Below are 19686 nucleotides of genomic sequence, written 5' to 3'. Positions count from 1 at the left end.
TTTACAGTGTTCCAAACATTTTAGTTTCCTCTACTGTACATGGGGGGAATATTTTTTATGTTATGTTTACTGAAACCATTTTACGCGCTAAGCGAGATGTTGCGATTGAGTAGAAGGGAAAATATGTCATAAAACCCTGCGTAATGTTATGAATTCCATTCATTCGTTTACTCTGTGATCCGGAGGGTCTAATGTTAAGACTGAATACATGTGCACTTCCTCTATGTAGAGTGACTTCATTGAGATGAAAGCAAAGCTCACGTTGATGAAATACTTATTAATTAAAAAATTAAAATGTTGTTTTATGCTTCAATTTCTGTTAGTGTCGTACACAGATTAAAAATGTAATGCAGAGTTCCTCAGTTTTATGTATATTGAAATTTGCTCATGTGTAGAGTAGTTATTAAAAGCATAAAAAACATATATGACGAATTGTTGTGTATTATTTCCATTAGGCGTGACCATGAAAATAGATAAGATTTTATCATTATGTGAAATCTACATTTTAAATGTTGGCGTTTAAATATTTATGAAAGCGTGTGATCTTAAAGCACTATTTATCTATTAAGGAAGTAGGTAGTTTCTTTGATTTAAGAAGGGTTTTTTAAACAAACAACTAAATTAATTCAAAAATTTGAACTACTGCAAGTAAAAAATACTTTATTCCATTTTTATTTTAAAATTAGCCATTGTATTCTACCTTGCTTACACTCTATTATCGAAAAATATATTTTTTTGACAGAGATGAATACCGTAAATTAATACACAAAACATACATGTTTTCGTATGATACAATAATAGCTAGTGACAGTGACGAAACCAAAATTATTTTGATAGTTTGTATAGAAAATCCCCAACATTAGTGGTGGTATATTTAGGGATTTCTTTGTAGATGGGTAAGTACTATTCCACAATAAAAAGGAGTTATCGTCAATTATCAAAGCAGCCATATTTCGTATCTTCTTTGACAGCCTAAATACAGCACCAAATGACGTACTTGGCTAAAAATTAATTCCAGCTGCATGCGTAGATTCCGGGAGGAGGGGAGAATCTCAGGGTGGCCCGAACCTCCCTGAAATAAAAAAGTCCGTCAGAGGGGGCCCCGCTTGCATTTGCAAAATCTTCACGTTATCCCGTGGGCCTCATGGGAATCCTACAAATTTTCGCCCGTGATTCCAGCTATACATTTCACTGACACCTTGAGCACAACAGTCAGTGCACACTGAGTTCTTCCATACCACCCGCACTTGTCTTCGATAAAATCTGAACTCAGGTGGATTCAGCGTGACTGACTAAGCCTGCAGTCTGAATCCACCTGTAGGCCGCTGTTGCAACAGCTAAGAAATTTACACTGCTCGTAGTGAATAGTCTGTATGTAACTCGAAACGTGATTCCAGTTCATTCGTGTATACTTATTCATCATATTATGCAACGTTAAAGTCATTAAAAAAATATGCAAAAATAAAATAAAATGCTAAACGTGTAATAAGAGCCAGAAAATAATAATATGCAGTAATATTTAGTGTAACTAAATACGACGTGAACCCTAGAATACAAAGTTGACGATGTGTCGTTGGTGGGAACACTTGTTTGTTCCTGACATTTTTTTTCTTTACAGAATTTAAAAGTAAGTTTGACATGCACTTTTTATTCAGGAAGTAAGTTAAAAATTTATTTGTCGTTATTGCGATTTAAAAAGTTGATTTGTGTCTAAGATTAAAAATAATTAATATTATTTTCATCATTTTATTCCCAGTTTTATTACTCAATTATTAGTAGGACGTGATTTCTCGTCGCGGTGCGGAATACTTTTATGAATGAAAGCATAACTGTTCGTGCAAAACCATTCATCACACAAATGTCAGTTCGAAAGTATAATGTTGGAAATTTTTTTAATGATATAATTTTTGCATTTTCCCCCCCCCCCTGAAAACACAAGCTAACACATCGATTGTTGGTGACAGCATTTTTTGTAATGTATGTAAATCTCTTAATTATGTAGAACGTTAATTAAAATAAAAATACATGTTTTAAACAGAATTGACGATTGTTTGCATTTCATGGATATGGACTGGATCGCAACACTAATTTAATGTTTCAAGTTAATAAACACTGTCAGGAAGCAAGCAAGGCAATATGAGAACATTATCTTTTGGTTGAATGTAGCGAAAGGGAAAAACAGTCACCTTTCTTGCCACGATCTTGTTCGCAGATAACGCAGGTATAAGTAGTAAATGGACTCCACACAATGACAACCCTCCCATTTTTCCGCCCCCCTCGCTGAAACGCCCTCTCCCCCCTCCACCCGGGCGCAGGCGACAGTCTCAGGTATATCGCCCCGCCCAACCACTGGCAGTAGCATGTGGCTAGTGGCCCACCGCGCTAAACATTTTTACTAGGGAGGCCGTCGCATGAAGTGGTGCCACGAGAGGCAGTGGTCTTCAGGCGTGTGTTATCTTTGGCACGGGATTGTTGGTAGCAGGCTCTGACTTGCGCCGGCACTATGGGGGTATGTGACTTCCAGGTCAGGGCACCGCAGCTTCACACATGGGATCCGGCGCGTATTCTGCATGCAGGGATAGAGATAGACAGTGATTTATAGATCCCTGTTGCTGACGCAAGCGTCTGGACAGGAAGTGGACCGCAGGATACCGCGGTAACGAACAAAGCTCTTGGACTTGAGTCCCAGGTTGATAAAGATGAAAGGTCCCGTCAATTAATGTTTAAAGCTACCGAATGCAAAAATAGTAACTTTTTAAAGAAATAGATGTAAGTTTGGTTATGAATTATAAATAATTTTCACAAAAACTGCCCATCTTTTAAAATTCACCAAAAAGGAATGCCATAAATTTTCCACACATGTAAAAACTTTTACTTCCATGGCATTTCTTAAATAATAAACTTAAATCTTTTAAAACAGATTACACCAAGTACATATTTGTATATTTGTTTTTGCTTCAACGACTAAAAACAGTCACTAAATACTTACTACAAAAAATCGTAACTTTATTAAGCTTATCCAACAATATTTTTAAATTTATTATGTTTAAATGTTATTTAAAATATTAAAACGTCAAATTTAGTGGGTTTTAAAACAATAAAATTTAAAGTTACCAAGTGCACGCAATGCCACTGCACCATCAGGACATTGGGATTTGGGAAGGAGGATTTGTACTATTTTTGTAGTTACAGTTTCCTTATAATATTAATTTTCAATTTGGAATAACATTTAACAAAATATATTTTAGTTAACCAAATGTATCCAGGCTAGTTTAACTATTTAAAGTTACATCTGGCACACGAATACCTTTTGCATGTAACCTAATTATTACGAAAGTGGCAATGTACGGGTTCTTGACCATATAAAGGCTTAAGCATCCATGTCTACGTCCTCCGATAAGCCTCTGACGTCATCATTGATTATGACGTTACCGTTGCAATTTCTTTACGGCCGCCATTTTTAACTTTTTTATCATCCGATTTTAATGAAAATAAAAATGGCAACCAATCCTTCCCTCAATGTATATGCAGGCAGACTGACCCCCACCACTTTTGACCATGCATATATATCATCAGGTAGTATGACGTCATGTCCGCTATCTTGAAATTTGGACGCCATCTTGAAAATCTTTATTTATTATCCGTTTTTAATGAAAAAATTCCAAAATTCATCAAAAAATTAACTTATTAGAATTCTGTTTGATTAGATCAATTTCCGTCCTTGGTTCGAAACCGCTAAAAGCAAAAAAAAATCATATCATTCCTCAACAGAAGCCACCTTCAGACTAACCTACCACCAATACCAAGGTATATATATCGTCAGCTGGTATGACGTCATGTCAGCCATCTTGTCTTCGTCCGCTGGAGACCGTCATCTAGTTTTCGTCTGCTAGAGTGTGCTGGCGACATGTTAGTATAATTTTCTGTTCACCATACCTTTAACCTCGACTGTTGGCATTGAACTTTGACATTGACCTTGAACTTTGACCTTGACCTTGAACTTTTACCTTGACCTTTAACTTTGACATTGACCTAGAAATTTGACCTTGTCCTTGATATTTGACCTTGACCCTGAAATTTATGTTTGACATTGATCTTTGACTTTGTCCTTGACGACCATCATGGAACCGGCATTTTATGTTCAGTACATGCTACCAGGAGCTACCGCCTGCTAGTGGTCATTATCACCATCTGGTTTTCGTCTGCTGGATGACACCATCTTGTGCCTGTACTCATCTTACCATCATGCTAGTTTTATTCTTATCCGCTACAGTGCAGTAATCATTTATTATTACTGAGGTACCAGCCATCTTGAAATTTGAGCACCATCTTGAAATCATGTAATTATTTAGTTAGAAATGCGGAAAAAAATCCAAAATTCACCGAAAAAAATCAATTATTTATATACCCACGACTTACGTTCCATTTTCAAGAATTTTTTTCTGTCGAATGCTATATGTCGAGAGCTAAGATGTTTACAAATCAAAAAGTAATACAAGACACATTGAAGTTTTAAACTCTATTGGCAGTAATACTCTCCGAAACGCAACTCCACATATGACCACCATCTAAATGCCGTACAAAAGCTCTAAAACAATAATTCAAAGAAATAAAAAAACTAGAAAATTAACGTATTGATAATTGTGTGTGTGTGTGTGTCGTCGTGTTGGTTTTTGAATATAATTGCCAAAATGTGAATATTATTCTCGTAAATGGATGCACTCGTGGAATAGTTAACAGTGTACTTACTGACCAATCTCTGATCGTCAGTGTATTTATTCATAAAATTATTAATGCCTAAAAATTTTTAAAAGGAAGCGAATCACTCTGTATAATGATGATGAATGAGTAGTTTTTGGACATTGGGATACAGATTTTGTCAATTTTTATTGTATTTGGATTTAGTGACAGTGGCACATTACCACACTATACAAATCAATGCAATTTATAAGAACTATTTTTGTTTCTAATATTTTTAATGTTTCCTACCATCAGAAGGAGATATATTTTTTCCCCACAAACTTCGCATTGTGCTTAACGAGGATTTAAAAAAAAAATTACTTTCACAAATTTGTGGTTATATCCAGCTTTAACTCAATTGGTAGGTTTTCTTTTAAAGCTACTGATCCTCCTTTACATTTTTTCCAGCATTGTCCTTTTACCAATACATAAAATCTATTCGTATCTAGTGACATAAAGATCGGCGCAACTTTCAGCAAAAATTCATCAAATCATTTATTTATCGGCCTTTTTTTGGCCATAAACCTTATGTGCGGGACATGTGTTGTCACAGAGCGAGGAAGTGGTTGCGGGTACCGCGGTGCTGTTGCAGGCACGTGGGTCACGTTTGGCGGCAGCGGCTCGCCGAACTCGGAGCAGGCTGAGGAGGTGATCAACCTGGCCTACGACAGTGGCATCAACCTGTTCGATCTGTCGGAGGCGTACAGCGGGCCGCGCGCAGAGGCGGAGCTGGGCCGCATTCTGCAGCGCCAGGGCTGGAAGCGCAACTCCTACATCGTCACCACCAAGATATACTGGAACACAAAGTTGGTGCTGTATAAATGCCGGCCTCCTACAACAATTTTAATTTTTCTTTGTGTGGCTCTTGTCTTCCATTTGGTACTTTCCTCTACAAATAACACATTTCGTTTCATGTTTCATGCTAATTTCGAGTGAAGTCATTTAACTTTATTCTTCCCTGGTCGTCACACTGGATTTCCTCCCCAAATCACCCATTTATAATCAAACAACGGTATTAGTTTTGCCTCATTGTATAAGAAAGAGTAGCCTTGCAATGAAACAAAAATTAGGTGGTGTTGTAGAAATTACACTGGCAATGAGTCCTTGCATTACCAATTAGCATAACTTGCTTATTGTCGGCCCTAAACATCACCGAAAATGTTTACCCTTAAAAACATAAGTATTGTATACAATATAATAAAGGAAAGTGTCGCTATATCACATAGTGAAAAATCATGAGGTGCATCGCTCTGTCACGTTCAGGCGTTTAACTTAATTGGCTTATTTGTTCCGTGACAAATACTCACCCCCTTTTATCTTATAAATCTACCCTCTATTCTCATATTTCATGCTACATGGAAATAAAGGCATACAGTTGAAAACCAAATAGTTTATGAGTTAGTTGTACTCAGGCATACCATTACCCCTCATTTTGATTTTGTTTGCCTTAGTTATCTCCTTAATACGTTTTTCTTTAAATTACCTCTGCTATTAAATATGTCATTTAATAATAAATTTTATATATAACTAATCAGTAAATAAAAACTTAGGTGCATTTCTATAGTATGCTCACATAGTTACCTTATTTTAATTATGTTGCTCAGGCTGTTCCTCTTAATTCTTCTACAATAAATCACTTATCTAATAAATACTCGTATTAAATGGTACCAGAAAGTGTTGCCAGATAATGGATCACAATATATGTGTCATAGTACAGTGATATGTGTCATAGACGTTTTCATGCTTTATAATGCCGTGACTATAACTCTGGCTCTTTTCACCTTTAAATAACTCCTTCTAATTTATATTACATAGCACCAATAAGTGTAGCCATATAAAAAAACGTCAAGTAAGTGCTGAGGCAAGTTATATCTCTCATGGACGTCATCTAACTTTGTGTTCTTCTCGCCATCGCCCTTAGTTTTTCCTATTAAAATCAACAAACTACTTAATATTTTTGGAATAAGTAAATGTAAAAGTAGCAAAGAAATGGGGTTCCTAGCGATGGATCCTGGTTGTGATATCGGTGGTGTCGGCTGCCATAATGTATTGTCACATCAAGCGGCCATCTTGGAAGACCTTGAACTTGATCTCTAAACATGAAATACAAAATTTATCAAAATGTACCAAAATAATATAAGTAGTGTAGGAATGACGGTCCGGAAACAGGGTCCAGGGGGTGGAGCCGAGTGCCGAGCCACCATCTTGAATTGTGAAGTCACGGCGGCCATCTTGGATGGTCGTAACGGGACATACGTAACGTGACAAGTAGTACCATGACCTTGACCTTGACTTTGACCCTCAAAAATTGTCAAAATTGGGCAAAATTTGCCCAAAATTCCTCAAAATTCGCCAAAATTTTCATTTTTGTTGAAAAAATTCCGACAAAAAATCTCAAAAATTTTTATAAAATAAAAATTTCTCTTTTCAAGGGAAAAATTCCCGTTTCGAGGGAAAATTTCCCGTTTTTAGTCCTTAAAAATCCCAGCGGCTAGAAATGTCCATATATAGGCTAAAGCATCCATGTCTACAGCCTCCGATAAGCCTCTGACGTCATCATGGATAATAACGTCACCGTTGCAATTATCGTTAGGGCCGCCATCTTTAAAATCTTTATTTATTATCCAATTTTAATGAAAAAATAAATATAATTTATAAAACAATTAAATTAATAAAATATTAATAAAAAAATATTAAAAAACAAACTTTTACGTCATGGAGCTCGGAGTCCTCGATTCGAAACTGGTGAGGGCAAAAAAAATGGCGACCGATCCTTCCCTCACAGTGGACACTGGCAGATTGGCCAAAGCACTTTTTTCAAAGGATATATATCGCCAGTTAGCATGACGTCATGTCCGCCATCTTGAAAATCATTAATTTTTATGTTAGAAAATAGGGAAAAATTTAAAAATTAAAAAAAAATATATTCAACCGAATTAAATAATAAAAATCCTTACAACCACCGTTGCACTTTACGTGACGACCCAATCTTGAATATCCGTAATTTTAATGCTAGATACTCGAGAAAAATTCCAAAATCCATCAAAAAAAATTACTTATTAGAATACTGATTGATTGGTTCGATTCCCGTCCGTGGTTTGAAACCGCTAAGAGCAAAAAAAGAACAGATCCTTCCTCCACAGAAGCCACCTACAGACTGATCTTCCACCACCAATACCAAGGTATACATGTATATATACAATCAGCTTGTATGATGACATGTCCGCCATCTTGTCTTCTCCGCTGGAGACCACCATCTTGTTTTCGTCCGCTAGAGTGTCCTGATAACATGTTAATATAATTTTCTGGTCACCATACATTTGTCCTCAACTGTTGGCATTGAACTTTAACCTTGACCTTGAAATTTGACCTAGACCTTAAACTTTGACCTTGACCTTGAAATTTGACCAATACCTTGAACTTTGACCATGAGCTTGAAATTTTACCTTGACCTTGAACTTTGACCTTGACCTTCAAATTTTACTTTGACCTTGAAATTTGACTTTGTCATTGTCGACCATCATGGATCCAACATTTTATGTTCAATACATGCTACCAGGAGCTACCACCTGCTGGAGTACACCATCTTGTGTGTGTACTCGTCTTATAGAGTACATTTCCATCTGGATAATTTTATTCTAACCCGCTACAGTGCAGTAATCATTTATTACCGAGGTGCCCCCGCCATCTTGAAATTTGGGCGCCATCTTGAAATCGTGTAATTATTTAGCTAGAAATTCGGGAAAAAATCCAAAATTCATCATCAAAATCACTCAATAATTTACATATAAAATCGCTTGATTCCTGCCCTCTATTCGAAACATGAACAGTTACAAGTGTTACTAAATATTAAATACATTTTATATTCTGTTTTTCCATTACCTTTCGCGTAGTTTATAAATCATTCTTTCTTCAAAAATAAAACACTAGTCAATGTACGACAAAGTTCGACGAATTAAATACATTGCTGATAAGCCTAACATGTAAGTCTAGTTTTTCGATAATCTGAATAACCTCTAAACCGTTCATGTACACAGCCATACATACATATAGACCAAGCGTCTTCGGACCGAGAGACCGGTTCATAATCAATGTCAGACGTATAGACCAGTTATTTCTTAACCTCACCACCTTCCTCATCGTCAGATAATTATATTCAATTGAACCAACGGATCATGTTTTTTTACGCTTACAAGAGGACCAGGAATCCAATCAAAAAGGCAGCACCGTAACAAAAAGGAAGCACATTTGGAAGCACCATCAACAAAAAAGGCAGCACATTTGGAAGCACTATCAAAAAAGGAAGTACAATTGGAAGCACCATCAACAAAAACGCAGTACATTTGGAAGCACCATCAACAAAAAGGAAGCACAAATTGGAAGCACCATCAACAAAAAGGAAGCACATTTTGAAGCACCATAATCAAAAGGCAGCAAATTTGGAAGCACCCTCAAAAAAGGAAGCACATTTTGGAAGCACCATCAACAAAAAGGAAGCACTTTTCGGAGGCACCATCAACAAAAAAAGGAGCATATTTGGAAGCACCATAATCATAAAGGTAGCACATTTTGAATGCACCATCATAAAGGCAGCACATTTTGGAAGCACCATCAAAAAAGGAAGCACTTTGGAGGCTCCATCAACAAAAAGGCAAAAATGAAGCACACGTTACGAGAACTAAGTCTTAGTTAGAAATCAGAATACAAGAAATAAAAACATTAAATTTTTATATTTTAAATTATATATTTTATTTTTTTACATTATACAAATGCAAGTAAACAAGCCATTATTGTATGTAGTCAGCTTTCCTCAGTTCTTTGAGTATGACGGATATTTCATTGATGCACGAATAGTTTCCTGCACAAAGCGAGCCATGTAGAAGTCTTAGCCGGTCAACCAATATGTTTGGATATTTCCATGATGTGTAATCATTCTCTTCAACCACCATATTCCTTGCACGATTATAATAAATATTATGATTTCTGGTGTCTTCCGTTTTACCACCAATCTCAGGGTGACTTTCATTTTTGAGACAGTGATCATCACAATCTTGATCAGATTTATTTAATATATCACGACGTTTCCATCGTTTCGGTCTCAGGACACCGCCACATTATTCGATCTTGTCAGCTTTAGGTGCTTCATCACAGTCTGTCTTTGTCAACAGCCTCAGAGTCACTGTAACAATCACCGTAGAAGGCATCGTCTTCACCCAGATTACCGTAAAAATTCCATGTTGATGATGTTGTAGTGTCATCATCGTATTCATGCTTTCTTTTTAGGAGTCCGTTATTTTTTAAAGTAGGAAATATCTACTTGAATTCGGCTGGAATATATTCTCACTTTTCACGTTAAGGATTCTTCCATTGTCTTCATTCTTCCATAAATCATCAACCTCCTTCAAATTAAGTTCTTTGTTGAGATCGGAAGAGCCAGGAAAATTATTGTCGTAATACAGATCACTCTTCCTTAGTCTAGTAGATTCATCGTTGTCCTCTAGCTTGTACGTAGGCTTGGCGTTACAAGTTCTGCCATGTCTTTTTAAGCTCTCTCTCCACGTAAACGATTTGCTACATCGAACACAACTTATTATATTGCGTAGTGGATTTTTAACACAGTCATTCTTCTCGTGTTGTCTTTTATTCTTTCTCAAGATAAACTCTTTGCTGCAAAACTTACACCTATTTTCTTTCGATTCAGCGTCAGATCCCAAATCGGAATTCATATTACTTACTGAGACTAATGCCAGATACCATTTGAGTGTTTTAAATTATATCCATTACTTAAATATAATTTTTTTTCATATTTCATCAGTGTGAATTAATATATCTCATGCAAAGGTACTTGATGCATGTAGTTCTGCTTTTCAACAACAGATGTCGCCACATTTTGCTTGCAGGTAAATAATATTTTAATTCTTTTAGGCGGGATGCGGGATGCTCACTAACGATCGCAAAAGAAGGATGGCTTCTCTAGACTCTAAGAAGAAGGAAGTTCGTCCTTCCTGTTAGTGCTTCTTAGATTTCTCAGAGATTATTATTATTTGACTGAGTAAAGATATATTTTAATTTCCACCTGATAAAAATATTACAAGTGTTGATTAAGTAGCAGAAATTCACTAATTAAATGCAACCTTGAATAAAATGACATGCCTCATTAAGTAAAAATTTTTTTCATGCAGTGATCAATTTCTCATCTGTAACCAGAAGTACTCGGAGAAAACAATAAGTTGTCTAGTCAGAAAGAATCAGAAGCACTCGGAGAAAACCATCAGATGTCTAGTCAGGACTAATCATAAGCACTCGGAGAAAACCATCTAATTATTGTCAAGAATAATCAGGAGCACACGGAGAAAACTACCATGATATTGACAAGAATAATAGGAAGCACACGGAGAAACCTCCAAAAGTTTTCTTTGATATCATAAATTTACAAAAAAAAATTATAAAACATTTAAAATAAAAACAAAAAATACAAAAACAAAATCTGGCTTGTAATGGTACTCTAACTTTGCACTACAATGAGATGAAAGAACATAGGTGTAAGTTTTGCAGCAAAGAGTTTATCTTGAGAAAGAATAAAAGACAACACGAGAAGAATGACTGTGTTAAAACTCCACTACGCAATATGATAAGTTGTGTTCGATGTAGCAAGTCGTTTACGTGGAGAAGGAGCTTAAAAAGACATGGCATAACTTGTAACGCCAAGCCTACGTACAAGCTAGAGGACAACGATGAATCTACTAGACTAAGGAAGTGTGATCTGCATTGCGACAATAATTTTCCTGGCTCTTCCGATCTCAACAAAGAACTAAATTTGAAGGAGGTTGATGATTTATGGAAGAATGAAGACAATGGAAGAATCCTTAACGTGAAAAGTGAGAATATATTCCAGCCGAATTCAAGTAGATATTTCCTACTTTAAAAAATAACGGACTCCTAAAAAGAAAGCATGAATACGATGATGACACTACAACATCATCAACATGGAATTTTTACGGTAATCTGGGTGAAGACGATGCTTTCTACGGTGATTGTTACAGTGACTCTGAGGCTGTTGACAAAGACATAGACTGTGATGAAGCACCTAAAGCTGACAAGATCGAAGATTGTGGCGGTGTCCTGAGACCGAAACGATGGAAACGTCGTGATATATTAAATAAATCTGATCAAGATTGTGATGATCACTGTCTCAAAAATGAAAGTCACCCTGAGGTTGGTGGTAAAACGGAAGACACCAGAAATCATAATATTTATTATAATCGTGCAAGGAAGATGGTGGTTGAAGAGAATGATTACACATCATGGAAAGATCTAAACATATTTGTTGACCGGCTAAGACTTCTACATGGCTCGCTTTGTGCAGGAAACTATTCGTGCATCAATGAAATAACCGTCATACTCAAAGAACTGAGGAAAGCTGACTACATACAATAATGGCTTGTTTACTTGCATTTGTATAATGTAAAAAAATAAAATATATAATTTAAAATATAAAAATTTAATGTTTTTATTTCTTGTATTCTGATTTCTAACTAAGACTTAGTTCTCGTAACGTGTGCTTCATTTTTGCCTTTTTGTTGATGGAGCCTCCAAATGTGCTTCCTTTTTTGATGGTGCTTCCAAAATGTGCTGCCTTTATGATGGTGCATTCAAAATGTGCTACCTTTATGATTATGGTGCTTCCAAATATGCTCCTTTTTTTGTTGATGGTGCCTCCGAAAAGTGCTTCCTTTTTGTTGATGGTGCTTCCGAAATGTGCTTCCTTTTTTGATGGTGCTTCCAAATTTGCTGCCTTTTGATTATGTTGCTTCCAAAATGTGCTTCCTTTTTTGATGTTGCTTCCAAATGTGCTGCCTTTTTGTTGATGGTGCTTCAAATTGTGCTTCCTTTTTTGATGGTGCTTCCAAATGTGCTGCCTTTTTGATTATGGTGTTTTAAATGTGCTTCCTTTGTGTTGATGATGCTTACAAAATATGCTTCCTTTTTGTTGATGGTGCTTCCATATGTGCTGCCTTTTTTTGTTGATAGTGCTTCCAAATGTGCTTCCTTTTTGTTGATGGTGTTTCCAAATGTGCTTCCTTTTGTTATTGTGCTGCCTTTTTGATTGGATTCTTGGTCCTCTTGTAAGCGTAAAAAATATGATCCGTTGGTTCAATTAAATGTAATTAGCTGACAATAAGGAAGGTCGTGAGGTTCGAAAATAACTGGTCTATACGTCTGACATTGATTATGAACCGGTCTCTTGGTCCGAAGACGCTTGGTCTATATGTATGTATGGCTGTGTACATGAACGGTTTAGAGGTTATTCAGATTATCGAAAAACTAGACTTATATGTTAGGCTTATCGGCAACGTATTTAATTCGTCGAACATTGTCGTACATTGACTAGTGTTTTATTTTTGAAGAGAGAATGATTTACAAACTCCGCGAAAGGTAATGGAAAAACAGAATATTAAATTTATTTTATATTTACTTACACTTGTCACTCTTCAAGTATCGAATGGAGGGCAGGAATCTAGCGATTCAATATGTAAATTAATGAGTGATTTTTTTTATGTAGTTGGATTTTTTTTCGATTTTCTAACTAAATAATTACAGGATTTCAAGATGGTGGGGGCACCTCGGTAATAAATGATTACTGCACTGTAGTGGGTTAGAATAAAATTATCCAGAAGGAAATGTACTCTATAAGACGAGTAGGTACACACACAAGATGGTGTACTCCAGCAGGTGGTAGCTCCTGGTAGCATGTACTGAACATAAAATGTTGGATCCATGATGGTCGACAATGACAAAGTCAAATTTCAAGGTCAAGATAAAATTTCAAGGTCAAGGTAAAATTTCAAGGTCAAGGTCAAAGTTCAAGGTATTGGTCAAATTTCAAGGTCAATGTCAAAGTTCAAGGTCTTGGTCAAATTTCATGGTCAAGGTCAAAGTTCAAGGTCTAGGTCAAATCTCAAGGTCAAGGTCAAAGTTCAATGCCAACAGTTGAGGACAAAGGTATTCTGAACAGAAAATTATACTAACATGGTATCAGCACACTCTAGCGGACGAAAACAAGATGGTTGTCTCCAGCAGATGAAGACAAGATGGCGGACAGGTCATCATACCAGATGATGGTATATATACCTGTATACCTTGGTATTGGTGGCGGTAGATCAGTCTGTAGTTGGCTTCTGTGGAAGAAGGATATGTTCTTTTTTTGCTCTTAGCGGTTTCGAACCAAGGACGGGAATCGAACTAATCAATCGGTATTGTAATAAGTATTTTTTTGATGGATTTTGGAATTTTTCTCGAATATCTAGAATTAAAATTACGAATTTTCAAGATGGCATTCGTCACCAAAAGTGCAACGGTGATTTTAAGGATTTTTATTATTTAATTCGGTTGGACAACTTTTTTTTAATGATTTTTAATTTTTCCTGATTTCCTAACATAAAAGTTACTGATTTTCAAGATGGCGGACAGACATCATGCTAACTGGCGATATATATGCTTTGAAAAAAGTGGTGGGGGCCAGTGTGCCAGCGTCCACTGTGAGGGAAGGATCGGTCGCCACTTTTTTTTGCCCTCACCAGTTTAGAACCGAGGACTCTGAGCTCCATGAGGTAAAGTTTGTTTTTTAATATTTTTTATTAATATTTTAATAATTAATTTTTTTATAAATTTTAATGTTTTTCATTAAAATCGGATAACAAATTAAGATTTTAAAGATGGCGGCCGTAACGATAATTGCAACAGTGACGTCATTATCCATGATGACGTCAGAGGCTTATCGGAGGCTGTAGACATGGATGCTTAAGCCTATATATGGACATTTCTAGCCGCTGGGATTTTTAAGGATTAAAAACGGGAAATTTTCCCTCGAAACGGGTATTTTTTTCTTGAAAAGAGAATTTCTTAATTTATCAAATGTTTTGAGATTTTTTGGTTGAATTTTTTCCACAAAAATGAAAATTTTGGCGAATTTTGAGGAATTTTGGGCAAATTTTGTCCAACTTTGACAATTTTTGAGGGTCAAAGTCAAGGTCAAGGTCACGGTACTACTTGTCACGTTACGCTATGTCCCGTTACGACCATCCAAGATGGCCGCCGTGACTTCACAATCCAAGATGGTGGCTCGGCTCTCGGCTCCACCCCCTGGACCCTGTTTCCGGACCGTTATTCCTACTCTACTAATATACCTTAATGGAAATAATCGGCTAGAAAATCGATAAAATTCGCAAAAATTTATAGTTTTTAGATAAACAAATCCACCAAAAATTAAATAAAAGTCGCGAAATTCCAATTTATCATATTTCGAAGGAAAAATTCCCGTTTGGAGGGAAAATTCCCGATTTTATTAAAAAAAATTATTCATTATACGAAATTCTGATTGCCACAAAAGAATCTTGAAAAAAAATAAACGAATTTTCCTAAAAGCGGTTTAGTACTCCTAAAAGCTAGCCACCCTAAGTCACCAAGGTCATGACCTAAACCATGATGTTAAACTTAACATTCATTAATTTTTCACCAAAAATAAGAAAACTATTCCAAAAATAATTAAGAAAAAATATTTATTTTAAACTTTGAGATTTTAGTTTCGCCTACCATCTTTAATTCTGAAATTTTGCATTTATTGTTTCGTTAGCCATCTTGGATGTGTATGAGGTCTTTGTTTTACATTAATTTTTGGCCACCATCTTGTATTCTATAACGTTGCATTTTCGAAAAATCTGTATTAGTTTAAAATCCGTTATTAATATCCGATTTTAACGAGAAAAAAAATTAAAAAATTAAAAAAGTAACTTGTATAATGGAGTTCTCGGTCCAAATCTGACCAGATAATTAGATTAAAAATGGAGATGGAACTTTCCTCCACGGAGGCCACCAGTAAATTGACCTCCCACCACTAATGCCAAAGCAGATATTACGTCAGCCTGTATGACGCCATGGCAGCCATATTAGGTCTATCATCTTGATGTCGTCAGCTTGAGGACGCCATCTTAGAAACGTCTTATTGTTTTTCATTTGCTAGATGATACTGCCGCTATACTGATTTAATTTTTACCCACTAGAGTCCAGTAAATATTTACTGCCAGGACTTCCACCATATAATCGTGTCTTGGACACGATCTTGGATGCCTGTAATTTTTTAAATTGAAATTAAGGTAAAAATTCATTATACATCAATTTTTTTTAATAATATACTGATTGATTCGAACAATTATGTTGTGGGTTATATCCTTGAGAAATGCAAAAAATGATAAATTTTTTTAAAATTACCATTTAAATGATAGGTCAAAGTATTAAAACAACAAAACTACAAATAAAAATCTTATCATGTGATAACAAGTACAAAACGGAAGCAAATCAAACGTCTTTCTAGTTTTCTAAAGGGTTCTTAGAAGGTTAAGCACACCTTTAAAATAACTGGACATTTGTTTTTAGGGCATTCTACGTATTAGTCAATTAAACAGACACACGCAGTTGTTGGCTAAATCCCTCCAGTCAGTGGTCAGACACATCCAGTCTGTGATCAGCCATCTCTTGATGTAAGCCAGACACGTCTATTCAATGATCAGGAACACAGGCTGAGTAGGTGACTAGTCACATCCAGTTATTAGCCAGGCACATCCAGTAGGTGATCAAACATAGTCAGTAACCAAGAATTACATTTCGACGATATGCGGCGAAAATTTTAAACAGTTCCTGTTCAAAACTCATGTGGTCTTCAAACTAAAAGTAAATTTTCGTCGATACTCGCCCAAAAATCTAAACTGGTCATGTTTAATGTCAGGCGTTTATTCGAGGCATCTCCGAACCACTAGATCAATCATTGCCTAACTATAGATTTGTTGTTGCATATTCCAAAAAAAAAAGGAAGAATATTTATTTGGGAAGCACAATCAACGAAAAAAAAAATCGATAGCAAAATCAACGAAAAGGAAGCAAAAATGTAATAACAATCAACAAAAATAATCGACACACAGGACACGCAATGGACATAAAAACTCACACAGGAAACGTAATTAACACGCAAAAAACAGGCCATTCACATACTGGATACGTAATGAACACGCAACGAACACGCAAAACGCACACAAGATAAATAATAAATACACAATAATTACACTGGACACGCATTTGACAAAAAGGAAGCACATATAACGAAAACTACAAACTTTTGTACGAAAATTCAAATAGGTTGGAAACGATCGTATCAGAAGGATACGATCTCAGTAGAGGGACAAGATATTGGCACAGGGATATGATATAACCAGGAGGATACGATAATACAGGATTTACTATGTACATTTAACATAAATGATGTACATTTTCCCTCACAATTAACTCAAGGACGTAAACGTCAATTTATGGTAAGTTTTAATGCCTCCAACTTTCATTATCTCCCATAGTCTTTATCTCCAACAGTCATCAGCCCCAAAAGTCATTAGCTCCAAAAGTCTTTGGCCCCAACAGTCTTTGGCTACAACACTCTTTATTTTGAAATGTCATTGGCTCCATTAATCTTAGTATCCCGCATTCTTTGTCTACATACATCACTGGCTCCCACAGTCATTAGCTATAAAAGTCATAGGCTCCAACAGTCATCAGCTCCAAAAGTCTCCAAGAGTCTTTGGCTCCTACAGTCATTAGCTTCAAAAGTATTTGGTTCCAACAATCTTTGGCTCTTATTTTCATTGGCTCCAAAAGTCATCGGCTCCAGCTGTCTTAGGCCCATACTGCTCCAACAATATTTGTTACACTGTCACTTGGCTACGAAACCACAAATATATAAGACTAAGAGGCTACGAGACTACGACGGAACAGGACTACAAGACTACGGGGCAACAGGACTATGAGACTACTAGTATACGAGCTCCAACTAGCTACAAGACTACGGGGCTACTTAGCTACGAGACTATGATATTAAACAGCAACAGCCTATAAGATTACAGGATACAGTGTTCTTGGCTATCAATCTGCAAGTTTATGTGACTACAAGGTTGCATGGCTAAGATGCAACATTGCAATAAAGGCTACGCGACTACGAGGCTACAGGACTTCAAGGCTACAAGACTAAAATTCTACGAAGCTACAATGCTTCATGTCTACAAGACTACGAGGCTACAGGACTACAAGAGTACAAGACTACAAGGCTACGAGAATACGAGGCTTCACGATTACCAAATTACGAGGCAAAAGGACTACGAGACTACATGGCTACAGACTTCTTGGCTATGAATCAAGTCTATAAGTTTGCAAGGCTACATGGCAATAAAGGTTAGAAAACTATGAGGCTACAGGACTAATAGACTATGAAGCTACACGTCTACGAGGCTACAAGGCTTCACAGAATCAAGGCTACGAGGCTACAGGACTACGAGACTATAAGACTACGAGTCTGAAATGCTGCAACTGACTACTGTAGCTTCATTCATCAGCGAGAGTTAATTTGTCTCGTGCAACTAACTTGTTGCAAGTATTACCGATTCTTGCAACAGATTGCGCCACATGATGTGTTGCACAAGCAGTCGCTGTTTTATGTAGGATGCGGGTTGCTCACTCACATTAGTAAGATAAGTAGTTCTTCGGCTAGACATCAAGGAGAATGAAGTTTGTCTTGCATGATAGTGATTCCCAGCCATCTTAAGGCATATTATTAATTTCATTGATAATTATTTAATTATTTTTGTTATAAATTGACTTGATAAAATTATTTCGATGGTGATGTAGTAATTGAAATTGTTTAATTAAATGTAACTCTGATGAAATTTGCATGTCTCATTAAGTAAAAAATATTTCATGCAGAGATTTATATATCAGAAATAACCACAAGCACTCGGAGAACATAGGAAGAAGTCATGCCAGGAAAAACCAGGAGCATACTGTATAAAACCAATAGAAGTGTCGCAACGAATTGCAGAAGAACTTGGAGAAACCCACCCACAAAATATTGGCAGGAATAATCAGGAGCACACAGAGAACTCTAATACAAATTTTCTTAAATGAAGATCAGTTAATTACAAAAAAATAAATAAATTGGCTTCTGATATAACACTATACTTGCTGATTGAGGAGAAGTTCACAAGCTGGCAGACGGTGTTTTATAGTTTTCTTTTAAAATTTGTATTTTTTAAATTTTGTGGTTTTTTCTGATTCACTGATTTTAGTTTAGAAAAACATGCATTAGTTTTTTCTGTGTGCTGCTGATTAATCCTGCTAATATTTTATTGGTTTCTCCAAGTTCTTTTGCCATTCGTGGCGACGCTTCTATTGGTTTTCTCCGTGTGCACCTGGTTATTCATAGCTAGACTTAATGAGACATGCAATTTAATTCAGAGATACATTTAATTAATTGAAGTTACTAAATCAGCTCTTACAATAATTTTATCAGGTCTAAATGAAACACAAAACAATTATTACTCACTCAAATAATATGCCTTAAAATGGCTGCGAATCACTATCATGCGAGACGAATTACCTTATAAATGATGTCTAGCGAAGCCCTAGTTCTCTTGCGATCATGAGTGAGCATCCGGAACTCCACATAAAAAGAACGACTGCCCGTACAACTTTGAATGTGGTGCCATCTTTTGCACGAATCCGGACTTTTTGCAAACAAGTTATTTTCATGAGATAAATTAACTCTGGTTGCTGAATGGAGCTCTTGAAGCCAGTTGCAACCTTGTAGACTCGTATCCTTGCAGACTCGTAGATATGTTGTTTCTAAGTCTTTAATACTGTAGCCTTGTATTCTTGTAGCTCTTGTTGCCACATAGCTTCTTAGCTTTTCAGCCTTGTAGTCTCATAGACATGTAGCTTCGTAGCCAAGAAGCATGTAGGCCGGGAGTCTCATAGTCATGTAGCCTTGTAGTCTCGTAGACTTATAGTATTGTAGACTTGTAGCCCTGTAGTCTAGTAGTTACATAACATTGAGTCTTGTAGCCACGTACACTT

The 19686-nt window shown here is 36.2% G+C and overlaps 1 protein-coding gene across 1 annotated transcript in view; it reads left to right on the top strand.

Moving 5' to 3' along the window:
- The window catches only part of LOC134531619 (voltage-gated potassium channel subunit beta-2), a 331150-nt gene that overhangs the window by 241398 nt on the left and 70066 nt on the right, over window positions 1–19686 (top strand). The window contains exon 3 of the mRNA XM_063367375.1: window positions 5333–5546. Coding sequence (XP_063223445.1) covers window positions 5333–5546 — 214 coding nt within the window. The remainder of the gene's footprint in view (window positions 1–5332; window positions 5547–19686) is intronic.

Source organism: Bacillus rossius, chromosome 5 (genome assembly GCF_032445375.1).
Source record: "Bacillus rossius redtenbacheri isolate Brsri chromosome 5, Brsri_v3, whole genome shotgun sequence".
NCBI classification, from domain to species: domain Eukaryota; kingdom Metazoa; phylum Arthropoda; class Insecta; order Phasmatodea; family Bacillidae; genus Bacillus; species Bacillus rossius.
Note: the sequence above shows the minus strand (reverse complement) of the source record. Positions and strands in the feature narration are given on the sequence as shown.